This window comes from Diadema setosum, chromosome 14 (assembly GCF_964275005.1).
Source record: "Diadema setosum chromosome 14, eeDiaSeto1, whole genome shotgun sequence".
NCBI classification, from domain to species: domain Eukaryota; kingdom Metazoa; phylum Echinodermata; class Echinoidea; order Diadematoida; family Diadematidae; genus Diadema; species Diadema setosum.
In genome coordinates, this window is record NC_092698.1 from 26,209,130 (window position 1) to 26,236,288 (window position 27,159).

Consider the following 27,159-nt stretch of genomic DNA (forward strand, 5'->3'; position numbering starts at 1 on the left):
ATGAGACGAAGGAATCAATAAATTCCAACAGCTCAACAGCTGATTGCTCTGGCGTTTCAGGAGCTTAGCAGAAATCAATTTACGCAGTCAGGCAAGAAGTGCCCAAACCCTCGACACAATTTCAGCAAATAATATTTCATGTTCTACTTTGTTCTACTTTGACGGTCCTCTTATCGCATTTTTTTTTTCACCGATCTCTAAATACTGAAAGTAATTTGCATGACAAAGTTTTCCTGTCAATAATTGTCATACTCAAATAATGTGAAGCTATAGTATGTGTCAAGTAGATGTCGAATAGTCAATATCGGGACTGGTGACTGAAAGATAATGTCTAGATTTTCTTCCAAAAGTGTTAAGTATCATTTCTAACGAAACAGATTAATATGATGTAGCTCTCATTGGGGAATTTCCGAAATACCGACTAACAGCGGTGGCGTCAAAGCTATAGCGCCGGTACAACAGGTTTTGAGGCCGTTTGTTAGCCAAGTGGATTTACTCCCTCTTCCGTTGCGGAATCAATACAATGGCAATCTAATCATGACGTCACTCATTTAAATTTGGTCAATATGGCGGACTGAAGTGTACTGAGTGGTGCTGGATAACTGGTGGGCGATGTTTTCGACATGATATCTCCCTGTGTTGCTTCTCTCTCAGTATGCACCTGTTCCTGAGGATTATGCTGAAACAGCTGCTGTTTCAGTGAGTATATTTTAATCCGCATTATTGTAGAAATGTAGATACTGAAGCTCGTTATGAGACGCAATCTGCCGCAATTGTGACTACGGTTAGAAGTAGTGTAAACAATCGACGTGTGTGAAGCCATTTACTTTACAATTCCTATGCATGCAGCCGCCTTCCTGCGCACGCACCGGATCTTGATCGCGAACCGCTGCCGTCTTCTACCGGCGGCTGGGAGGCCACAGGTCGGCGATTGTAGCGGACAGCAGCTAGCAGCGGTCTTTGTAGCTGGGACAGGTGGTATTGCGCAAAGCACCACGCAAAACATTCTAAAATGTGTGTACCGTTCTTATCCTACATCAGATATTGTCACCAGTGAATATTTTATGCATTGGAACAATAGGGATATTCAACTTTCAAGTAAAATGGGGGATTTCCGTAGCACATAAATCAAGCAATGAATACATATTGAATGCAAAGACTAAAGTAGGCCTACACTGACACTTTTTAATGTGCATCTGCACAGCATAGACCTCCACTCCAGTCTGCAGTCAGTACCGGTACTGATAGATTTGCTTCATAATATAATTCTGCAATGATGAGGCACCTTTAAAATTACAATGTCCTTATCCCTCACCTGTTTTGGGGGAGATCTTTTGCTGCACTGGCCACAGTGCTAGTAACGTGTTAGTGCTAGTTCATTGTTTTGATGATGCAGTGTACCATTTTGTGTAGACATCTAGATCTAGATGTCTAATACGTTATTTAACGTTAGATTGAGGTTGTGCATAATGCTGCGGTTAACGCTAAAAAATAAATGATGTTTTTGATAATAGATCTCTGTATCATATGTATAGCCCTTATCAGGAAGCTATTTTCCCAGTGTTTTACTAGTTTTAATTGGTGAAGCTGTTGTTGCCACAGGATTGTATCTGTATATAAAACATATCGTCTACTGAAATCTGAATGCCAACAGTACTGATTGCTTCAATATTGCTCTTCACCTGACAGAAAACATGAACAGTTTTATAATTTGATGAGATTGTTTTTTTTTTTTGTAAATTGACACTGAGGCTGTCATAAATGCACTTGTAATACCCTAGCACGTACACGTGGCAAAATTTTTGCATGTTGTGAAAATCACGGTCTAACAGTGATTCATCAAATTCGAGAAAATAACAGCTTAAACAGTAACCATCAGAAGTGTTTTAAATGCTCATAGACTAATCTCAGGAAGAGACAGGAGGAACTGCAGGAAGTGATTACAAAAGGCAAGCTGAAAGAAGTATTTAAACATTATATACTAAAGTGCAGAATTCATAGACACAGTTCTGTATTTTGTAAGATTTTGAACTAGACACATATCCATATTGCATAATTGTAGTACATCTTAATTTTTGCTCATTCAGTTTTGTCAGGTGTTAAAGTATTCAAAATAATTGTATTCTCCTATTTCATATCAGTTTTCCATGCTAGGTGTTATGTTGCTACTTTGTAATACTTGCATTTTTTAAGTTCATCAGGGCAATGCTAAAAATTTTTGGTAAGATACTGCATTATTAGACAAAGACTGTTAATATTAATGTACAATGTACTTTTGGTATAACACTAACAGTAGAAAAAGGAAAGGATTGGACAATGTGTTGCATTTCTTTCAAGATTGTGTTGTATATCAAAGGAGTTTTGTGAAGTGAAATTTTAAATGACACAATACAGGCTCAAAGCACAAGATATGTGAAGCTAGAATTGTTAATGCTTGCTGTTGCTAAACAAGTTTCAGAAAGTATGTGCTGTACTTTACTTTGTGGTGTTGGTTATTCCAGCTAAGCAAGTTGAGATGCACACATATGTAGCCATAAAATGTCTTCCCATTATCATGAAGTGTATGTCTGTGAGGGACGAATGTGATGTTGATTAAACTTTAAATGGGCTTCCAGCCTTCCAACTATTTTGTTTAATTCACCAAAGGCTCTGATAGAATTGCCTATTTCTTGGATTGATGTAGAAATCAGCATTTTAGAGGATCACACAGAAAAGGAATGCAAGATGCAGAAACAAAATAACCTAATCTTACTTGAAGTATAGTTAGTGTATTTGAACTCATGGTAGGGTTTTTGCAAGATTTTATGTTACTATTTTTTTTTTAAGTGTTACAAAGTATGTAATCTCTGTGGGTGAGGGTGGGGGTTACAGAAGGGTGTGTGTTCAAAAGAAACCACTCATGCTAGCCAGAAGTGCCCACTTCTGTGGTATCACTGTTTATAACAGATAATTTGCCATGATGTGTCACTTCCCTGAATGGAGATTACATTGTTATATTCCTAAACAATTGATGCAATCATCCTGAAGAAATCGCTCTCACAAAATACATTTAGAATTTAGAGATCAATTGCAAATCAAAACTAATTGTATGGTGGATTTCTTTTCGTGCCTATCACATATGAGGTCATGAACATGGCAGTAGCCTGATTTGCATAACTTGTGTCACGCTGTATTAAATGTCATTAATTAGGATATTGAAATATTAAAAAGAATGAGCTACAATATAAAAAGATTTAACAATGAGAATTAAAGCCAAGCAATCAGATGGTTGTCATTTTTCTTCCATTGTTTTTCAACATATTTTATGAAATGAGTTGTTCTGCTTTGTTTCTGTGACAGGTACATGGTGTAATTACTGCCCAGTTGAACCAACACACCTCAGGTTGAACAGGAGTTCACATCACAAGTTTCAATCTCGATCATCAGAGTGTAAGCAGAGCACTGAGGGGTCTTCATGTAGCCAGCTGCAAATTTACAAGTTCAGGCATCTGCAGACTGCTTTAAAGTTTCATGTGAAGTTGCAGTCCTGTCTCACACGGTTGGCTGCAGACGGACACACCCAAATCGATATCCTCTGGTACGAGCTCTAGCCGGGCGAGGGAAACGGTCAGCCCCACCCGCAGTGTTCGATCAGATACTTTGGAAATAACTCCTCCCCAGTCCGGCCGCTAGCAGCAGCTCCGAGTAAGATGGCGGGGAAGAGTTTGGACGACATCGTGAACGATGTGATGAAGCAGGACACTTCGGCCAAGTTCCAGGCATCCGAGGACTTGCAGAATTACCTGCAGGACGTAGACAAACCATTACAGTGTGAGAACATTGACCGGCTTATCGATGCTTTGGCAGGATGGGTCAACAGCAGCAATTTCAAGGTGAGTAGCAAATTTCCTGCCTTCAGTTCTGAAATCAGCTACTCAGAGGAAGTAAGCCTTCATTGTGTGGGGTCATAATGTTAAAAGGATTCTGCGATAAGCAATCCTTGTGATAACAGCCTCCTACAATGTAGCATGCTACTCATTGCATGATTTATCTCCTAAGGAAACCACTGTTCTACAATTTTGTTGGACAGTTGCTATCTGGAGGGTATTTAGTAATTTTCCCAAGAAAATATGAGGCTATGTTGGACTTATACGGCATAATTTTTCTTTTCTCTCTTGTTTTTGTTTTCATTGATCATGTGTCAGCGTAACTTAACCCATTGCTTTCAGAGACCTGGGGCCCAGGGGGGCATTTTTCATCAAGCGTTTTTCAATAACAAATTTTCTCGCAGCCAATCAGATGCAAGGATTTCAGTAGCTTAAAACAGTTGTCAGTGATGTCAGTGTCTGACAAGTTTCATGAAACACTGCCTTGATGGGTCCGGAACAAATTCTACAGCAGGATCAAAACAGCCTAGATATGTCCCAGGTTAATTGTGTTGCTGGAAGTATAGATCTATACAACTGAATAGTGGTGTATTACAGAGAAAATGACATCACTTTCAAAATACATTTATAGAGATACAAAAGGATCCTGCCAATGCAACTTCTGGCTGTAAATGTACAAATTTATAGAAAAGATGTGTAACATATTTTTAATGTGAGATTTACATTGTAAAACATGTGATATACAGAATGCTTGATGTCAGTGTGTAATGATGAAAATTGATGGTTAAGTCTAATGCATATTTGTCAATAGAAAAAAATGTGCATCCGTATCATGAGAGTTATACAGATGTTAGTTTGCACGGTCTTCTAGCCATTGTAGTTATTGTACATTTCTGCTGTAATACTTTGCATGGGAATTTTTGTTGTCTAGATGCACGTTTGGAGCAAAGTCATGATTAATCTATCTTAACCAAAACTTCCTGTTCTCAAATGATGAACTGTTCACCACATTGTGAGCTGTGCCCAATGAAATAAAAAATTATAGACGAATCTGTTCTGGAAACTTGAAGATGTCATTCAAGTAGAGAAGTCAGTGTAATGATATTTTCATGTTTATCAGTTAGATATTCTGTCACTCTTGAACTTGCTGTACCATGTACAAATGCTGCCATTTTTACCTTTTCCAGATCTTAGACAAATGTGCAAAGTAGAGTCTACTCTATAGGGAAAAGAGCCAGTTTCATGATACATTGTCTCTTTTCTGGTACTTATCTGGGCCACAGTCTCGCCCATTTCCTTTGTTTCAAACCTCATGAGATTACACAATGCACGCTGAAGTTGCAAGATTTACATTGCATGCTGTATGTACAGCCATCACACATGTACTATTTTGTCCAAAGACAGTTTTAATTGCGATTGTGAAATCATATCTTCAGAGCCTTGGATTTTGTGGCAGTAGATTATTTCTGCTTGCTACATTTTTTTTCACTTCTACACAGTATTTCTAATGTTTGAGAAAAAAAAAATCACAGGAATACTTTTATGGAACAGGTGAAATACTAAAGAAAGTGGCTGTTTTCTTTTCAATCATTCTTTTCAGATTTATTCATTCGCTTTCACACTGCTGTTTTGATTGGGATAGTATGGTTTTGCTGTCTAGTATAAAACACTGGCAGCGCGTAGCTACACAATGTAAAATGTATGTGTTTACATAGATCTCCAATTTCACGGTAATAACTTCAGTAGTGTGTTCAAGTTCAGTAGAATATGAGATTCTTGAAATGTTACTGAACTAGAGATGTACAGAAAACACAGTTTCAATGGGGAATGCTGCCTGCTTGCTCTCAGTGGCAGTGGATATAGAGTGAGATTGTGTAATAGGCTAATGAGTCAGACACGCAAGAAATTTCCCCAATCTAGCACAACACTTTAAAGGGAATCCAGCATTGTTTGCCAAGAAATTAAAGATGTAGAGCTTAGTTCCTACAATGTGCATGTACATCCACTGTTTTTTAAATGTCATACAAGTTCTATGCAAAGTGCACTGTGCCCATCCTCAAAGGATCTATGAGAGGCATCTTTACCATTAACCCGTTGAAGACTAGTCCCGAGTATACTTGGGCAGGTGGCTTTGGAAAATGCATGTTAATACAACTGTAGCAAATCAGTCTGTCCTCAACGGTATGCGTAATTGTTGTCATTGAATACAGGTGACTCCTGTCATAATGAAGTTCCTGGGACCAGCAGTGTTCTTGCGTTATATTCAAATTTCATTATGTAGCAGAACAGTAAAGTACCAAAGAATTATTTTAGGACCTGAATTTTTTCTTCGTTGTAACATTGAGTTAAGTTTTAACCATGTTCGTTATTTAGTAATGGGAATACATTGTATGTATTCTAGAGCTCTGCAGTGTACAGCTGTACATAATGTATGCCCGTCTGCTGGTACACCTTTTGTTTCTCCCATTCACATGACATTGTTAACTTTCCGAAATGGGGGTGGAAAAAAACAAGAAACAAATCTGATGCGCATGGCTTACCTTTATAGTACTCAAACCCCTGTCAAACTTCATTTTATGTGATGCTATTGTTTACCAGTGTTTACAGTTTGTGTTGACTTGTTGCAGTGTTTTTTTTTTCATCTTTTTTTTTTCTTTTTTTTTTTGTCTTCATGCATTGATCAAACAAATACAGCAAAGAATGTAGACAGTCTGAGTCAGTTGTTACAGTCAGGAATTGCGTTGAGGTGTGCTCTCCCACGTTACTGTTTTCGATGATTCATAATTGTCGTCCCATGTTTTGTTGCTAGAGGTGCATCACCTACACTATTTTGGGAAGCATACAAACATGTGTGCAAAAGTGCATGACACCAAAGTGTAGTTCAGCATAGATCAGTACATTGGCTTAAATAAACTACAGTAATCAAGGAACTCTTTATAGTAAGTGTTGAAAATGGAGTGATATCTTAAATTGCATCTACAGAATGTATTTCATACATACTTTGTCACTCTGTGCCAGTACTATACTGGTTATATCATGGGATAAAGAAGCTAAATCACCAATTTTGCTTCTCAAATAAAAGCAGTAAAATGTAATATATTCATGATTTTTTTTACCACATTCTGATACAATGTCATGTACAGTGTCAAGTATGTAAAGGGGAAAATGTAATATGAATGTATGAATGTCAGTTAATGATCTACAATATTGTTATAAGAAATGTGTATATTAAGCCATGCAAGTAATGATTATGATCATATTACAGATTAGGTCACTCATTTTGTCCCACTTCAGTGCAATTTGTAACACTGATGCTTACAACTGTATCGTTACATAAGAATCAAGATGTGACCAAACATTCATTATGCCCAACAAGTTGCAATAATACAGAACACAAAAATATATATAACTTAGGCATTAAATAAACATTATAGGGCCTATACCATGCTAGAAGTGGAAGTACTGTAGATCTATGACTTTTGAAAAATTCTTATAATTTTTGTCCTTTCTGTTTGCCTATACATGTAATGTACATTATACATGTACAGTAACTCCTTCCTGTGGTTAAAGGGTGTGTACAGTTGTGGATGAGACCATGAGGATTTAGCTTTTAATGTTTTGCGAGGTATTCAGAAACCACTCTATGAGATGTCAAAGAGCATGCAATTCTAAGGGGTATCAAAAGTTTATTTGATGAAAATCAGTTTTGAAATGGCTAAGATATCCAAAAACAAGGTGAAACAAAGAAATCCTAATAAAAAGCGTGGCCTGTCGCTATTTATTATCACTTTTTTTGGATATCTCAGCCATTTGAAATCCAATCTTCCTCAAATAAAAGTTGAATCCTTCTTAGAATTATATGCTCTTTCATATGTCATAAGAGACTTCTCATTATCTCACTTAGGAATGTTCAAAACATGAATCCCCACCTCAACCAGCACTTTACAGTCCCTTTAATACCATGATATTGAAATGAGTTTTTGTCAACTGGTAGTCACCAGCATTTTTCAAGTCTCTTTCCCACTTTCAAACTGTGCATGTATACATGTACATGTAATTTTGATCTTCCAATGGTCTGTCATGTGTACAATGTTGTTGTTGATTCATGCATCACATGCTATTTTTTAGTCTGGAGGCCTTTATTGGCCATAAGTCCCACCGTATCTCCTCTTCTTTTATCCATTTAATGGCATGTTGTGCAGATCAGTTTTCCAAATTCTCTCTCATATAATGCACAGAACATTCAAGGCTGTAGGATTTGCATACTTGTGCTGTACATTGTACTTTGCATGCATCCTTTACAGTACAGCTCTTGAACAGTGAGCATTACAGCACAGAGATGGTACAGGATTACAGTCGCTATGATTAACAAGCCCTAGTCACCTTCAGTATAAATCACCACACAATATAAAATCGCATTCATCATCTATTTGTTTTTCTTTGTTTTATCTGTGCAAGGTACATTTATCTCATACTCATGTTCTTGTTTTGTTTTTTTTTGTGACAACTGAAACTTCCAACTGGGCAAGTAATGATTCGTAACACCTGACTAGCTGGGCAACATGTAATTTTCATCCAAATGCCTTGAGCTTTTTACAGATATCATAAACTGCAAAACTGAAATGCATGATAATTGAGTTCAGTCATGTTTACACATTGTATGTGTGTAGATCTACTGTCAGGGTGGTCCACAACTTGAAATTTGAGCATGTTGCAAGCTCTGAATGTGAAAACATTGCGGAAATTGTACAGAAGTACGTGTGTGCGGAGTGCACATCATGTGTGTATTACAACATGCAATATTTCACGACTGATTTCCTGTTGTGCTTCTTACATGTATTTGCTGTTATGTCTCATGATTTGCGCATAAATATTCTGAGTAGTTTAATGTTTCTCAAGTTTGCACTAAGGTATTTTTCACATGTTTAATTACTTTTCATTTTTGAGCATGTCACCAATTCTTGAGGATGTTGCATAGCATGTTGCTGACCTTTGAGCATGTTGCACAAGGTGGTTTGAGCATGTTGCAGCAACATGCTCAAACCACCTTGTGGACCACTCTACTTCTGTAGTATCAAGAGTCAGAGACCATGGGAGAATGTGGTATTTTATCCTTTGTTCGCCTATTAAATTGTACACATACTGGAGTACTTTGTTCACCTATTGGCACAGGTGTCTGGAAACTAATTGTCAGTGAATAGACTTTGAAGAGATTACCTAGTCTCCCTAATCCTATAGTGTCATCTATGGCCATTCTTTTGGACTGAGTTTTAAGGCCCGTTCACACACGAGGGAAAAAGTGAGATTTAAAAATTGATTTTCTTATCGCGATCAAAATTTCGAAATTTTTTCCTGTGTGGACAGAAAAATTTCACTAATTTTCGCGATCCTAATCGCAATCCAACTCGCACTATTAGTGCGATTTTTCAGAATGATCGCGATTATTTTGCCAAGCGTCGTGTGTGTGAGCGCGATCGAGATTCGGAAATCGGTATTTTTAATCCCATTGTTCGTAGCGCGTGAACGTCAACATTATTGGGACCGCAGGGTCAGTCTTCGGTCATGCAAGTTTCGCGCATGCGCAATTTGGCCACTGATCGTTCTTTCCTTGCTGCGAAGTGCGATTTTTTCCTTGTGTATGAACGGTCGAAAAAAAAAATCGAAATTTGGATCGCGATTGTAATTTCGATTTTCGCTGTGTGTGCACGGGCCTATAGTGTTAGAACTGGGTGGGCTTGCTAACTTTTCAACTAGGTCAAGTTTGGATCAAATAGATGACTGAATAAGTACTGAAAAAGCTTGGCAAGATGAAAATAATCTAGTGCTTGAGCATGTGAAGGGTTAACTGATATCTCTGGAGAGTAATCCTGGTTATGGCTTGTGAAAATATGTTTTGCTAACAGAAATGCTGGTATATTTGCAGTAACTCTGCCCAAGAGATACAAGTGTATAAAACCTGCTTTTAGTATGACACAGACAGTGTGCTTCTTCGAAACTAATGAGGCATGTAAGCCCACCATATTGTTTCTGTGTACATGTGTATTGGAATTGTGTGCAAGCAGTGTCATTATAATGTTTGTAGTATGGGCTGTTTTTAATGTCCCATACATCATTGTAGGATGATATGCTATTACTTTACCTGGTAAATACTCTTTGCTCAAGGGCCCCTGAATACTGCAATAGACTTTATAAGCAATTTGTTGGCCTGCATGTGTACTGTATGTTACATTGTATTGTAAAGTAAATATACATAAAGTGTGTTGGACAGAGTGATATTTAGGGTTATTCATACTAGTAGGATACTGCATACATACATTGTATGTGAAACTGACTTGCTACAAGCCCTCTGATTGGAACATACCATTATTACCAAGGTTAAACTGACCCTCCATCATCCATTTAGCAGTCAGGTCAGGTTCATGTGTGCCCCGATGGCATATCATTGTCATAGTCATGTATACTGACTTTGCCATCATTGCAATGTAGTGCAATTTAGTGGAGCTACACAGTTATAGTATGTGGTAACTGACCACACCAACATGCATATCATAAATATACACTGTATCTCCCAATGCAGTTTATACAGGTAAGTGTCTAGCATCTCGACAAAGGCTCAGTCAGTGCATGCTGAGTGATGCTGAGGGCATGCAATGAACTACCTCATAGATGCTCACTGGTGTGCTTTGGGAAGGTTATTGTAGTCTATCTTAATGGCTCAGAGCTAAACTCTGCAACTAAATCTCAGTAAAAATCCTTGTGAAACAACAAATAGATATATTGCCACTGCCTGATGTCAGAGATTGTGGTCAGGCTTGTATTAGAAGTGCCATAACAGTAAAAAATGATAATTCCCGTATTATTCTCAAAACTGAAAATAAAAACAAACACAAAATGCCTTGATGAATGTCAGACCGTTGTCATAGCCCCTACATACTAATCGAATGTATAGTGACTTCCTGTGCATTCGTCCCACCCCCCTGCCAGTCAACATCTGTTCAACATTGCATAACATGTATCCTTGTAGCAAACTGTTGCCTAGCTAACTAGTGTTTTAATTTATCAATAACTTGCTGCATGACACAGGCTGACTGGTGTTATCATGTCATGCGAGCAGCAGTTGTAGATGAGCGTTAGCGACAATGATGCAGACACCTTTGCTGTGTGCTGTATGTGTACATCACGTTGTATGGCTTCAGACATACAATTTACATTTTGCAAGCTTCACATGCACAGCGCGCACTGTAGTGCAGTGCTAGCCACAGCAAACTAATCTGTCAATGCAGAGCCAGGCAGCCAACCACAGTGGCAGTGATGCGTACACACTTGTAGGAGAAACCCAGTAAGGGGGGGGGGGTGGGGAGAGTGAGAGACAGACAGAGAGACAGTGAGACAGGGAAAGAGACTGAAGGGAAGACATGGATACTGGGCTCTGCCCATATGTACAGGAGTGATTAATGAGTTGACTGTGTTCAGCGCAGGCACATTCTCAGCCACGGATGCCTTGAATGTGTGGACTTGAAGTTGAATCAGGGTTTCCTGTGTGACAAGTGTGCGAATACAATGTCAATACAATTGTTCTTTTCTCATGCATTGAGACATACAGTATGTGATAATATGTGGAAATGATATGTGGAGAACATTCAAGAAGAGAAAGAGTTTGCATAGAATTATTGTATTAATAGAGTTTGAAATGCCATCGTAGATGAATAAGATGTAAGATTTCGATTGCATAAGCCGAAAGTATCCTTATGTTTGTCAGATTGCAAAGAACTTTAATATGGATACCTATCTCAAGATAATAGGAATACATTACAAATCACCTATTGTTATGCCTGTTCATGATCGCAAATTAATGCTTCTGTGCAAACTTCTGCATGCAGGTTACAATATTGGCATGTGGCATATGATATCTATTGGACATTTACACTATGTTGATGCCCCTTTTTTTTTGCAGGATTTATGTATGCTTTTTGGTAACATTTTTGCTAAGTCTTCACATTTTCAGGCTCAAATATGTAATAACGTACAATGATACATACATGGATGGTACTACAATGAAATGATGTCATGATAAGATTATACTGTATGTTAATAGGTATCATATTCTGTCCAGATGAAGTATCTCTTTTTAACAGCATGAACTAATGATTACAGATCTCTCGCTTACCAGGTACATGTCGACTTTCGAAACCAGATCATGGTGACCTTACGGATCTACCAAGCAAGCACAAACTCTCAGTCCTTCAGTTTGTACTTTAGATTGTTTCATTCTGTGCTGTTGCAGATTTGCACAGGTGTGCACAAGTTTATTTGTGTGTTATGGTGGAAGGGGGAGGGAGTTATTGTCAGTAGATTGTTGTTGTTTTTTTTTTTAGTGCTTTTCTTTTAAAGGTCTTTGCATACCAAAGCACCGTTAATCTTCCAGTGATGTGCCATCGGTCAACAGAATTAACAATTTCTAAATTTTTATGTTTTTTCCTCCATCTTTTCTGCAGATATCTCTCTGTGGGCTGGAGTGTTTAACGTTGCTGGTAGAGCGAATGGGAGAGAAGTTCAAAGTACATATAGGAACAGGTTAGTATGCATGCAAGTATTTGTCTCGCCCAGTTATATGTGTGCTGGTAACCCTAACTGTTTGTGTTTTACATGTAAATATCTTCTTTCCTCCATAGATAGAATATTTTGAGATCAATACTCAGCAAAGATTAAACCAGAGCAAAGTGTAACATGGAGACCATACTGAAACAGCTGTGAGACTTTTACAGACATGTACATTGCTACCATTGTTGTAGCATTTGAAAGTATTGTGAAAGACAAAAACTGTAGTGACGGAATTGATGTGACAGAAATGATGTAGAAAAAATATGGGTATTTTGCGTGCCTGACATTTCAATAAATGCAGATACTTTGGAATTTACTGTGTAACGATTTTAGAAGATATCTCTCTAGATGCTGTAAATTTCCAAACATCTAGGGATGGTCTACACAGTGGCAAGATCTTTCATGTTAACAGTTGTTTGAGGTGGCTGGTTGAAAATTTACTCTTTTTCTTTTTTTTTGGGGGGGGGGGATAATGATATACAATATGTACACATTCTGCATTTATGGCTCCTTGGTCATTATGTGAGATAATGAAGTGTCATAAAGGGTCTCTGCTGGAGGAAAAAAAATACAACATAACCAACATTTTGCACATGTGAGTGTGTGTGTATGTTTTCTGTTTTACAATGTAGGAATGAATATAGCTCATTTCGTATAGCCAAGCCCTGACAGAGCTGTGATTGAGTATCTGGAACGCAAAGTTCCAAGCATTGATTTTTGTAAGGTGATTTCCTGCCCTCGAGTTAGCTGTTCAGTTCTCTGAAGGCCATTCTGATATATCTATCAGTAACAGAAAGAAATGGCCAGTTCCTCAGAGATCAAGAGGAAGAGGTCGGGTGTGAAGCAACATTGAGAGCGAAATTGGTTCAAGCCGACCCAGGAAGCAGGGCCCATTCGTGAAATAATTAGAGTAAAATTTGAATACTTCCTTGTATGGGATTTTTCCTTGGCTGATCCAGTCAACTCATTTCATCTGTCCGCAAAGGCATGTTCAAAAATGTTTGTACAGTTGCCGTAGATACAGGAAACATTCATTTCACCATAAGGCTATAACAACTGAAACCACATACATGTACATGTATGATACATCTATATCATATTTTCTTTCACCATTGACTGGATTGTTCTTCTATATCCATACAATGAGGAAATGACAGTACATTAATTTATACAGTTTGTAAATCATCTCGGCTAGATTGTGTGAATACAATGTATTAGATGTGCTTCATAAGCTCTGTAGAATAAAGACCACTGGAAATTTCGCCTGTATTGCAATTGTCCCATTAGATCCATGTTCCTTGGTTGTAATGTTCAGAGAAGCCCTTTTGAGAACTGGAGCATCACAATGAATATTTGAGTAGTTTTATACACAGATATTGAGCATAGATATGAATATGCACAGAAGTGTTTGTGTTTGCGTGCTTAAATTGTGTGTTGAACTGATGTGGAGAATATTGTCCATTTGCACAAGAGCGGTCTGTTCCAACATGTTTTAGCCTGTGTGTGCCAGCTGGTGGTATTAGTAAACTTTAGCCTTGGTGACCGAATATTGCAGGATGGTGAATCCCAACCTATGTAGGGCCTATGATTAAAGACCCAGTAGCATGGGGGTTGAAGCTTTGCCCAGTTGAATCGAAATTCATCTGTTGCCCACTGGGGAATGTTTGAAAACTATGACTAGCGCTCACCTGCTAGAAATGAGTAGAATAGAATTGCCCGTCAGAGAATATATACATTGTACGTGCATCAAAGCACATGCTTGTGACGTTCAACTCCAGTCGCGATTCTTTGGCTGTGTGTGTATGTACATAAGGATCTGTGATAAAGCTGTACACAATTCGTTATACTAGGGATTCCCGAATATATCTGAGTTGGACCAACCTTTCCATAGCATGGTATCCCCACACTCTGGGTCTTAAAATATTATTTCTTACGTCTGATACATTTCTTGTTGTTACCGGTGCAATATGCCTTTAAATTTGTGCACCACTCAAAGGTTGCAATTGCTGAGTAGTTTCAGAACACACCAGTTGCCAAGTGAGCGCAGAAATGGCAACATACAAAATTGGCCATTGCTTTATCACATGAAGTTTGAGAAACCACATGGCTGTGGTTTTGTGCTGTACCTTTTTTATTAGTATTTTTTAAAGTATCTATTATTAGTGTTTCAAGAGGTGCCATTAAAATTGTCTTTCATTTTAGCCCTGTATTGCTCGTGTATAAGTATTTGTTTCAGTTGCAGAGTTTTCAAAAGCCTCTTCATGGGTAAATTTGTAAATGATTCTTCAATTGCAGCAGATTTCTCCAGAATTTGATGGGCTAAAGGATGCAATATGATCTCAAGTGGCATTGACCCTTCAACAAAATCCGTAACATTGATTTTAGAAACTGATATTTTTTGAACAAGAATTGCTCAGTTACCTGATTTCTGATACATAAAGTTGTAATAATGCAATTGATGAAACCGTCCAAGCTGTGGCCACCTGTGTAGAATGGCTACCCTCTTTATACACATGTTTTCTTGTGGCAAAAAAGAAAAAAGAAAAAAAAAAGTCAGTTCAATAGTACTTTACTTTATTTTGCTAGATGGACTCTTTTCATAGTACTCATTAAAATTAGAATGTAAACTAAAACCCATTCCCTATGAAGACCCTGTGCAAATAGGGTAACTGTGTGTAATTGCCTTGCATAGACCTTAATGACTGAATTTTATGGCCCAGAGTGAAGTTGTGTCTGAAGGTGGATTGTTCCAGTGTACTCTGTACATTTTACCATGCCTGGTACACTCTACAGTCTAAATCACTTTTTGAAGGAGTACAGGGGAAGTATAGTATGAAAAGTGGAAAAGCTCACTGAAACAAAAGCATTGGAGCACGTAAGCTTCTCCTTTTGTGTTGTTGGCCACCTATGTTATAATGACTGTCTTGACAGGATCGGGACAAATTCTTGACAAATTTTCACCCATTTTCATATTTCTCTCGAAAAAAATTCACTTCAGACCCATTCGTGGTACAGATATTAAGAGCAATGCACTTTTGTGTGTCTTCCTCAGCAGATAAGTTCTGCCTGTAGACACAAATATTTGAGAAATCAAAGACACAGTCCACTATACTGCCGTTGCGATAACCTTTTTAAATACCTACTGATCAAGCCTGTAATATATTTATTAAAAGTAAACCTGGTATATTATGGATTATTTGAATAAAACTTATAGGAAATGCCATCACTACCTTTCCATTCTTATGCCATCTGATACAGTTATCTGTTGTTTAGTTAAGTGGGGAATTTGCTCAGCTAGTACCTAGCATCACCTTTAAAGTATTAAGGCGTCAGATGGTAAATCATGCAATGGCAGAGCTTGCTGAAGAGGGACATGCTTCACTTAGCATTCATACATGTCTCGCCGGTACAACTTGCGGCTACCTATTACAATACTTATGCCCTGTCTGTACTACAACACAGACTAATAATTGTTGGCCACCTGCTAGAAATGTTTTCTCAAAATTATCAGTGTAATCACATCACAGAGAGCTGTGTAGAAGAAACAGAAAATGAGAAGGATATGAAAAGAGATATTGTGGGAGATAAAGAGCAAGAGAAATAGAGAGAGAGAGAACGAGAGTGGTATGAGGAAGAGATTGATATGGAGAGAAGGAGAGAGGGAAGGATGGAAAAAGAGAGAGAGAGAGAAGAGAAGGAGAACAGCACCTTTATGATAAGAGTAATTTGATCATGAATCATATATTTTCCTCTGTGATTGGAAATTTGTGCATGAGTCAGCGGGAGTAATGAGCAGGGAGGCAGGGCTGGAATATGTTCATCATAAGTGGGTGTCCCCAAGGTAGCTTGGTGGACATGACAATGTGAGGAGGATTAGAGGGAAGAGAAGAAAGTGTTAACTGTGCCTGCACAGCCTGAGCACCCACATGTTTAGGCAATTTGTTGATATTGTCTTTGATTTCTCCTATTGTTGTTGTTTTTGTTGTTGCTCGCCAGTGCAAACAATATTTGATTCGCAGGAGGCGGTCTATTATTACGTGTGTAGAAATATTTGAACAGAGGAGAACAATGCCAGGGCTGGCTGAATTGTGTGTGCTTATGCTTGAGCAAACTGTGGAACTGCCCTCATTATGTCAACTCTGCTTTTCACCCGGTGTGTCAAAGTGACAGAGATACAGTGTACAGTTGAAATGGTTGTAAGATCTGATTTGTTACATCATATGCAGTTACAGTCTCCTACATGGCACAGATTAATTGGTAATCTATGCATTGTGTAGCTATTTTTGTGTGTGCATGGTGTTCTTTTTTTTTCTCTGTGTGTATGTGTGTGTTTGTGTGTGTGTGTGTGTGTGTGTGTGTGTGTTTGTGCGTGTGAGAGGCCAAATACAAGACGTATACAGTGTGTAGGACAACTATTACAAGATGCCATATATCACAGAAGACAATTTGTAATACGTGCAGTGAATATATTATTCATCATTTGAAATAACCATACAGATACAATGTTCATGTACACTTGTATATAACAACGAAACTGAAGCTTCTGTCATTTTCAAGTATAGGAACACCCTCCTCTGCATTCATTTATGTACATTACACATTGAAGTCTGTTGCCACAGTTTGAGAAATAGTGCATTGAGTGGAAAAATGGTATTTTGTTTTCAGTCAAAAATATAGTGTGTTCATTGTTTATTTTTTCAGCTGTGATTAACAGATCGCTTTGAAAATGTGAGTAGTGTGCAAAAAAAAAAAGTTATTAGAATGCATGCTACCAAGTGAGATTTAAGAGATATACCAGCACACTTAGATGATTTAAATATGAAAATCATGACACCAGCCTTACCCTCTCAGAACTAACATCTCCAAATACCCTTGGGATTATATGGAAATAAGTCGCTTGTGGCACTGCCAGGGTTGGTGCATGCTGTCAAGATAACAAAATGCTCTCTCAGCCATCAGAAGTGTAAAGCTAAAGTTTTGATTTATGAATTTTGAGCAGAAATCAAAATAGGGAAACTATATAAAATATGTTCAGGGATCTCGCCAGCGTATATCACCCTTGTCGGCCCCGACAAGCGTGCGGTTTGAAGAAGCAATTGCCGACAAGGGTAAAACTTGCCGACAAGGGTAACACCACGCGTGAACTTGCCGACAAGGGTAACTTGCTTGACGAGCTAAGTTCGGACCAATTTCTCGCCTTTTTCAGTCTTTATTATCTGGCTAGAAAAGAAGCTAGATGTTGAAAGCAGCAGCAGTTTACATAGCGCAAAAATTTATCTACGCAGTCACCGCACTGATCACAACAACGCGGCTCAACACAACAGAGCGACGTACTAGTAGCTGATACACACCACATCACACACTTGCTCACTCACATGCGCTCTGATTTGGGGTCCACACACACATGCACAAGCACCCAGCCGGCCACTTACAGCTGCCTGCGTGTACAACGGTACATACTATACAGTGTATTGTGAGAGGGAGAGAGAGGACGGAAAGAGAGGGTCGAGGAAGGCTGACACGTGCTCGCTTGTTGTCACGCTTGTTGTCGGGTTACGCAAAAACAAACGATATGAAATGCATGCCCCTCTCCGCCAACCCCTCTCCGCCAAAGGTTGTATTTTTTTTTTTTTTTTTTTTTTGCTGCTTTGGTTTGTTTGTTAGTTTGTCTGCCTGTCTGTGTCTGTCTGTCTATTCGCAAAATAAGTCAAAATTTGGGAACAGATTAGGATGAAATTTTCAGGAACAGTTTCAGTTGGTTGGTAAAATGGCGCAAGGAACTATTGATGATTAAATTTTGATAGTGAGCAGGATTTATAATACCATCGAAATTCACCGCCAGAATCCAGGATTTTTAGACTTTGTTTCGTATATTTGAAAGGATTCGTATCAATTCTTTAGGAAGCTGGCCATCGGCAATGATGCAAAATTAGATGCGTTCAAAGCATTGCCGCAGAGAGAAAATTAACTCCATTTTTCGTTTAAAAAAAAAAAGAAAAAAGAACGTGCGATGGAGTAAGCAAATGCAAATTGTTATTTAGGTTTTGGTAGTTTCAGTGGGTTATTTTCTTTTTTAATCTAAAAAGCCATGCGTTCCATTTTAGCCTTTTCAATTTCCATGGATTTGTAAACGTCATTCGTGAATATTCCATTTTCCTTCTCCGGGCCAAAATTTATAGTAATTCTGTCATGATGGTCTTTCAAGTGCAACGTACGTAATGCTCCACGTGCTTCTGGGTTGGTTTGTTAAAAGGTGGGTTAGGGGGCATTCATGGGCAGAAAATAAATGGCTGATCATTCATCAATATTCCCAGTTGGTTTACATGCTATGTACACGCTGTTTACGACTACTGAAGCAAGGTGGCAGTACGCGCAACATTCTTTATCTGACACCTGGCTTTCGTGGAAATTTCGTGGAAATTTCCACAAGCCATGATATCAAGTTTCCCCACTGCTTGAGGTCGTGCTTTTTTTTTTTATTCTTCATTACGAACATCAATTTTTTCAACTTGAAAAGTGTAGATAATTTGCTTCGAGGACGTGTTTCTTTCTTTTTTTTTTCATTGCAGCGTCGGTAACATTTTGTTTTGTTCATCGTCCCGTGCATGGCAGGGGTTCATGGGAGGAGAACGATAAGAATGACTGGGGAGAAAATAAACTGAAAGAAAGAAGCATCTTTTGAGCGAGCTGTCTTTGTTTTTCTCTACACCAGCATCAGTTATCGCCACCAAGGTTCATTTTTTTTTCGTTACTCCGACAGATTAATGATAAAATGATGCTAGATTCTTTATTCTGAAGGTTCGTTAATCCAAAAATGATTACGAAAAAATGTCCGTTCATTTCACGACGAAATCAGTTTTGTTATTTCGAACGTTCTGCCAGTGAAATTTCGGAATAAAACGACGGCTCAAAACAGCGTGTTTTCGTACTCTAAGGGTCTGTTATTCCGACAGAAGTAGTTATGATGAAATAATAAATTGTAGATTCTTTATTCTGAAGGTTCGTTAACCGAAAATTGAATAAAGAAAAATGTCCGTAAATTTCAAAACGAAATCAGTGCGTCATTTCAAACGTTTTGCCAGTGAAATTTTGGAATAAAACGACTGCCCCCAAACGGTTGCAGTTTTCTTACTCTGAGGGTTCGTTACACCGACAGATTAATGAAAAAAATAATGCTAGATTCCTTCTTCTGAAGGTTCGTTAATCAAAACAAAAAAAAAATGATTAAGAAAAAATGTCCGTTCATTTCACAACGAAATCAGTTTTGATATTTCGAACGTTTCTGTCAGTGAAATTTCGGAATAAAACGACGGCACAAAACAGCGTGTTTTCGTACTCTATAAGGGTCTGTTATTCCAACAGAAGTAGTAATGATGAAATAATAAATTGTAGATTCTTTATTCTGAAGTTTCGTTAACCGAAAATTGAATAAAGAAAAATGTCCGTAAATTTCAAAACGAAATCAGTGCGTCATTTCGAACGTTTTGCCAGTGAAATTTGGAATAAAACAACTGCCCAAAAAAACAGTTGCACTTTTCTTACTCTTAGGGTTCGTTACTCCGAGAGATTAATGATAAAACAATGCTATATTCCTTATTCTGAAGGTTCGTTAATCCAAAAATGATTTTAAAAAATGTCCGTTCATTTCACAACGAAATCAGTTTTGTTATTTCGAACGTTTCCGTCAGTGAAATTTCAGAATAAAACGACGGCCCCAAAACTGTTAGTTTTCTTTTACTCTGAAGGTTCGTTACTGCGAAAGAATAACGATAATACTTTAGATTCTTAATCGGAAAACTATAAAGAAGAAATGAAAACGGTTATAGTTTTCTTACCCTCAGGGTTCGTTACTCCGACAGAATAATGGCAAAATAATACATTCTTAATTCTGAATGATCGTTAATAGAAAAATTATAAAGGAGAAAATATTCGTTTATATCCAAACGAAATCAGTTTTGTTATTTCGAATGTTCTGCCAGTATAATTTCGGAATACAACAACGGCCCCGAAACGGTGTTTTCTTATTCTGAAGGTTTTTTATTCTGAAACAATAACGATGATAGATGATAGATTCCTTTCTGAAGGTTCGTTGATCGGAAAATAATAAAGAAAAAATGCTTGTTAATCTTCGAACGAAATCAGTTTTATTTTGAACATTCATCTGTAATACCGACCTTTGGTGTTGTTGTTTTCGATTACAAACCTTCGAAGTACTCAGTAATGAATCGTTTCATTTTATGATTAAACAAACCTTCGGAATAATGACCATCATTACATTTAAAATTGTAGGATGTCTCTTTGATGTCACTGCCAAACTACCGCAGTATACCCAGAAAGGAAAGTGCAACGATGTCCCGAAAGTTCTCGATCGCTTCTCGCGCATCTGCATGCAATAGGCCTACCACGTGGTCGAGCAGACGGCGAGGAAGCAACACGGCGCGCGTTGTTGCGATGCAGAGGCGGCTAATTATTGCAACAGTGAAACAGGAAAGGCCTAAAAGAAATCGGAACCTCCACCATCGGCACCTACTTCTCTTTCATTTACCGGTATTATTTAGGAACTGCCGCTAACATAAGGTATGGAGTTTCTGCATTGTTTCTGTGAGAATATGCCCCTCACAACGTTCATTACATCTCCGTGAGAATGTCGCATATAGTGGCATTTTAGCGGCGATTTATCTGTGTTGTATTGAGCATTAGCGAAGGCTTCCGCGCTTCGCGCGGGAGGGGGAACCCCCCTCCCGTACCCACCCCCAGAACAGCGCGCATAAATGCCGACAAGCGTGAAGAAATTCCTGGCGAGAACCCTGATGTTGCTATTATGAGTGATCTTAAAACCCATGATCAACTACAGTGTATCAAATGCTTGCCTCTCTGAAATCAGATGGGGGGGGGGGGGGGGGGTGTGGGGAATCACTTGTTTCCTCTTTCCACTAAATTCCAGGAAATATAGTGCCATCAGTGTAACCTGTGGATGTGACTCTACAATTGATACAGTTGAAAATCCTGTAGTGCTATGTTGATGGTTTGGATGGAAATAGGAAATCCACAAATGTGGTGCTCTTGTTAAATGCCATCTATGCATCAATAATGACATTACTACCCAGTATATCAAAAAGAAAAGAAAAGAAAAGAAAAGAAAAACAAAACAAAACGGCCCAACAACAATAACTTGTGGGAGTTTATCAGTGAATCAAAAATTCTTCTCTTCAATGGGCGAGTGCATGGTATGGCTGTGAGTCCTCGCATTAACTAGTTAAGCATTTCTGTCTGTTCTCAATGAGATGAAAAATACATGTATGCAAACACACACATACACACACACACACACACACATAAACACTATGGACATACTCTTGTGTGTGTATGGGGGGGGGGGGGGGCTTGGGAGAGAGAGAGCAGTTGGTAGTCCGGGCAAAAGCCGGAGCTGTGTGTCGATGCTTGGTTTGGATTGTCATGCATCTCAGCTTTGGGCCCTGTCTGTGTACGGCAAGACATTAGATGCCCGTTGGTGAAATGCTAATGAAATCGTTAGTGGGGCTCTGTCAGGGCGGCCAAGTTGAAGGGTTCCAGGCACGCGTTTGCCCCAGCAGTGTTCAGACTGTCTCCTGACTCTAGGTGTAGCACTAACAGGGAGGGTTAGGTAGCCCGTTACATTATGAAATGATATAAATTGATTTCATAACTGGATGAAAATATGCTCCCCCCACTCTATCTATAGTTCGTTAAAGAGAGAGTGGGGATAAAAAAGGAGAGAAGACTTCTTGGAAAATGGACATAAGTGGAAAGTGGTTAGTTGTAGGAGATGTAATGGAATTTTAGCATCACTATCAATGGCACATTAGAAGTGTTGGTTTAATGAGGCTTGTCTCTGGCAGTACACATATTATGCCCATTGAGAAATTAACGTCATTTTGTTAGCCAATGTCATGATGTTTAAGAAAGATATAAATGTCATAGGAGTATTCAGGCATGCTATGACTATTTTGTCATGATTTATAGAATACTGTTAACAACAGTGTGTATTTGCATAATTTGTAATTCATAAATACATTGAAATAGAATTCCTTCTTCATTTTTCCCCCTTCCGTAGAATGCTTGTGGGAGTTGTCAGCGTCATTGATATGAGAATATTTGAAGTAGACTGCTTTTGTTGAAATGCAATTAATTCCCGATCCTTGATGCAGTTTGCAGTAACTCAAACAGTTATGTATGCACAAGGTTGGCACTTCAATAAAACTCTTATCTAAACATTTTCTTCCCACACAGTTTTACCACCAGCAGTTGACAGATTAGGGGACAGCAAAGAACAGGTAAAGTACTTTACTCTGTCTTTTAGCTCTTTTGATTTTTGTTTTCTTCTCTGACCGTATTTATAACCTTATCGTGACCTTTTACTTTGTCAGTCAGATGTTGTCACAAGATCTGATAATGTTTTGTGTATCCAGTTTTGAATGAGATGACATGCCCTCCAATCTAGATGTGAACGGGGGCTCTAAATAGACATGGGTCCCTGTGGTATGTTTAGTGCAGGTTGGCGTGACCCTGCCTCCAAAACCAACCCACAAAATCCATGCCCTAATTAGAAGCTGGAGAACTGTGATAATTTTGATGGAAGCTGCAGTAAAAGACAGCAAGGTGCGAGGGTTGACGCTGAACTGCGTTACCACTGCTTAATAAGGAAACCTTGTGATGATGTCTTGAGAGTTTGTAGCCATTATGCATTACTGTGGTCTTCAACATTCAGTACCATGGATGCATAAAGTATCCAGAGGAAATTGTACAACAAACGGAAGAATTATTCAAAATCTTGTTATTTAGTGATGCAGGATTTAATTTTAAAAACGAAATCATTAACAAATGAAATATAAAACCTCCTTTTCATGATTTGGTTTCTATTCTTTGTATGGGGTATATTTTGCAGTATTTTCATTTTCACAAATTTTGCTAGTCGCAAAATATATATGGCATACATGTACATACAGTCATGTTTTTGCAGAAGAAAAAAAAAAGATGAAAATGAAAATGAAAATGAAAGCATGGCATCATTATTCTGTTGTTAATGAATGTGGCATGCTGATTTGTCCTGCAACTAGTTAATGTTTGTTTACACTGTCAATGCGCTGCTTATTCTTGACTGATTCTTTTGTTCCCTGCAAGTTGTAATGTTCCATTTGAAATGATCTCACAATTTTGATTGTCATTAACCCGTTGAGGACGGTTTGATATTGCTACAACACACATTTCCCTTAGACGCTTGCCCGAGTATACTCGGGACTCGTCCTCAACGGGTTAATGAGAGAGAAAAGATTATGCCTGGCCTAACATAAAAGTATTCTGAAACTGATACTTTTCAATTTGTTTTCAAGGACTATTTAAGTTATAAAGGAAAATGTTATAGTTCTTTATATTTGTCATGCTTTGTTTCCATGGGGTGAGAGGATTGTTACCAATAATGATAACAGTGCACAGTGTCAATTAGCACAGAATTCCATTAGCTGGTCTTTGATTTGCCAGAGGGGGAAAAACGGGGGGCTAGGGATGATACAGAAAGTACATCATTTCAAATCAAAAATGTATTTGCTTTTGATTATTCAATTTGCCGTCTAGACAGTTGCTTGAATTTTTTTTTTTTTTTTTTTTTTTTTGGGGGGGGGGGGTCAATTCATTGGTTTTTGTTTACATTAATGGTTGTTAAAAAAATATGTTCTTGATGTTTTTCTTTTCCTCAGGTTCGCGAGCAGTCCCAAGCCTTAATACAGAAGCTGATGGCGCCAGCAGCCACACCTCAGGTGAGCATTCTTGATTTTTCCCGAAAATCCCTCCTAATAATCGTGCTTCCCTGCAGCAGAATATTAAAAATCTTGTTATCAAATCACTTGCCACAAAGCAGCGCTACAAGAGGGCTTCTGGCACAATGTTGTAATTTCTTTCTTTCTTTTTTTTTTTTTTTTTTTTTTTTGGCAACCATGCTGTGGCTGATATGTTGGACAAAGCAGTGGATGTGGATATGGTCTTATTGTTCATGGATCAAGGGGGAAAAATGCCGCTCCTTGATTTAACACATGCTTAATCCCATCATAGCTCACATAATAGCAATTCTGAAGGATTTGTAACAAGAAACTGGCAGCAGTTGTATGAGTTGATCACATTTGTTGCAGGAAAATGAAATATATATGTGAGGCATAACCTAGTTACAGCTATATCCATCTCAGGGCCATCATCTCAAAATGCAATTGATATTGTTTACACGTTGATTGCCAGCATACCCCACATTCAGACAGCAGGGAAATCTCTCTCGAAATTGTGATTCAGACAGTAGGGAAATCTCTCTTGAAATTGTGATTATATTAGAAGAAGCATGATTGTAAACGAGATATTTCTTGCATCTGAAAGTATATTATTGCAATCACGATTCCAGAGTCTTGATGAGCAAATTGAGATCCGGAGGTGTTTTCAAATCTTGATTTGCTCGATTCATGGTGAGCACTTCTCATCTGAATGGCATGACCTCCCAGACTTGATTGAGTAGGTGGAGCTTAGCTTTACCCTACATTTACTTCTGCCTACAGACAGCACGAAATGTAATGCGGTTTGCCTGCGCTTCACTAGCTAGCGCACACCTTGCGAGTTTGATTGACAGGTCAGGAAGCGCCTACGTCCAAAAATCAAATCATTACTACAATAACAAGTCATGAACATGATTACAAGAGAAATTTTTGAGTTGTCTGAAAGAGATCTACATGTAACATTCGAGGATCTGAAAGGTCCAAAGCTCAAAACAAATTACAGTCACGATTCATAAAAATGATTACAAGAAAGATTTTTCTATTGTCTGAACTAGCTCATAGTTAAATGTGAACAAATAACATGTTTACGTCAAAATTACCTTATGCTCTTAGTGAAACAGTATTAAATATTCATGTTGTACAGACATTGAAATCACCATTTGTCCAATGAACTCATATTAGAGATCAATGAGACCATCAGTCACTTTAGACGACCTATCCTCCTATCCAATTGAGGTAAGGGTGTCACCTAGGCAATGAAGTTATCCTATGTTATCCTTATTCATTTTTTGTCTTGGGAGGTTAATATGCAGAGGTGTTCTACACCTCAGCAAGTGGTGAAATGCTGTGTACTGGCAGTACAATACCTTTTCCCTGCACAGACAATAAAGGGTTGTCGACTAGGGAGATATCATGCTGGATGAACTCGAACATAATACATTTTGCTGTGAGTAGAGATTCATCTGAGAAATACAGTGTTGTCCCAATGGCAGACACGGTTATGCAGAGTCATGAGTTTACATAGTGGCCAGATTTCGACTCGGCGAGGTGTTAAATAGGACAGATACCCCTAAAGTTGTCTATAATGGGAAATTTCTCCTCTGGCTCGTCAATATCTCTTTATATTGTTTCACATAACATGCCCTGTTTTTGTACTGATATCCTCAACTGTAAAGATAATTGATTTTTTTTTTTTCTGGATGAATATGGTAGAGGGATGTTATCGCTTTTGCTGCACGCTGGGTTTTATTAGACCATTGTTTGAAAGCAGTAGACTGTGTCGCTAGATTCTCCTCTCAGTGCGTCAGTGCTTGGGCTATAATAGACTTTATAATGAAGGGTACCATCAGATGAGGACTTTAGTTTGCTCTATGGCAGATACACCACTCATGAACATACATATATCACATCTTTGTTTGCTGTGGGTACAAAAAAAAAACACCAACAAAACAAAAGAAAACCTTTACAGTTGAGGATATCGGATTGATAACAGGACATTTCATGTGAAACAATATGAAGAGGAATTGATGAGCCAGAGAAGAAATGTAGAGTAGCAGTGAGCATTGAACATCCCCTGAACATTATTAAAACACACAAACAGATAAAAGTCACACATAGAATTTCTATACGTTGATGAATTCTGTACATGCCATCAATTAATTTTTGGTTCTCGCTTCGGAGAAATCAGTGCCATGCTACAGATGTTCCATGAGCATACAGTGCTTTAAAGCAAAAAGCAGTCAAGTGGAAGAATGGCAACTCGGGTTCCTTATGGCATGCATGTCATCGTACTGACAAGAAGACTAAAATTATATTCATCTAACCTTACGCATGACCAATCTCTACATCAGTTATATCTATAAGAAGGTTCCATTGAATAGAACTCCCTTAACAAGGGGGTAGTGCACCATCCAGGAGAGAGAGGAAGAAGCTTAACAAACTCACTTAACTCTTTGGTCGCCACTTGCAACTATAATGCACAGAATATTGATGGAATGATGAAGCAGAGGGCCTGAAAGGGTTACGACCACCACATGCAACTTTGGGGACACCCTGAATGTGAGCATGTTAAACCTGTTGAGGATGGGCTGATTCTGCTACAGCAGAATTCCCATAGACGCGTGCACGAGTATGCTCCGGACTAGTCTTCTACGGGTTAAAACACCAGAGAGGGGATTTTTTTTTTTTTTTTTTTGGGGGGGGGGGGCACATGTGACAGTATTGCATGATATTTTGCTTGTGGTAGAGTGGTGGCGATGGTACTGCTGGCAGTGAAGTAGAGCAGCAACGATGGAAGGAAGTCCCTGTTCATGGTTAGCTGGTCAGTGCAAAGTACACCGATGGTGACAATCTAGAGATTGTCAGACCTATGTGTCAAGGACATTCCTGTACCTTGGAAGCAT

At 38.4% G+C, this 27,159-nt stretch overlaps 2 protein-coding genes across 2 annotated transcripts in view; both read left to right on the top strand.

The window, feature by feature from the left end:
* The first annotated feature begins 574 nt into the window (after window positions 1-574).
* Window positions 575-13,367, top strand: LOC140238252 (CLIP-associating protein 1-like). Its single transcript, XM_072318187.1, has 4 exons — window positions 575-699; window positions 3,340-3,872; window positions 12,362-12,440; window positions 13,255-13,367. Exons 2-4 carry the CDS (start codon window positions 3,690-3,692, stop codon window positions 13,365-13,367), a joined length of 375 nt encoding a protein of 124 aa, XP_072174288.1. The 5' UTR covers window positions 575-699; window positions 3,340-3,689.
* A 9,371-nt stretch (window positions 13,368-22,738) lies between these two features.
* Window positions 22,739-27,159, top strand: part of LOC140238253 (CLIP-associating protein 1-like) — a 121,671-nt gene continuing 117,250 nt past the window's right edge. Inside the window, exons 1-2 of the mRNA XM_072318188.1 lie at window positions 22,739-22,780; window positions 24,200-24,259. Of these exons, the coding sequence (XP_072174289.1) occupies window positions 24,236-24,259 (24 nt within the window). The 5' untranslated portion in view covers window positions 22,739-22,780; window positions 24,200-24,235. The remainder of the gene's footprint in view (window positions 22,781-24,199; window positions 24,260-27,159) is intronic.

Coding starts and splice junctions, on each gene's coding strand:
- LOC140238252 (XM_072318187.1), top strand. CDS start 3,690: ATGGCGGGGAAGAGTTTGGACGACATCGTGAACGATGTGATGAAGCAG. Junction 3,873..12,361: donor TCAACAGCAGCAATTTCAAG/GTGAGTAGCAAA, acceptor TCTTTTCTGCAG/ATATCTCTCTGTGGGCTGGA. Junction 12,441..13,254: donor CAAAGTACATATAGGAACAG/GTTAGTATGCAT, acceptor TATATCTATCAG/TAACAGAAAGAAATGGCCAG.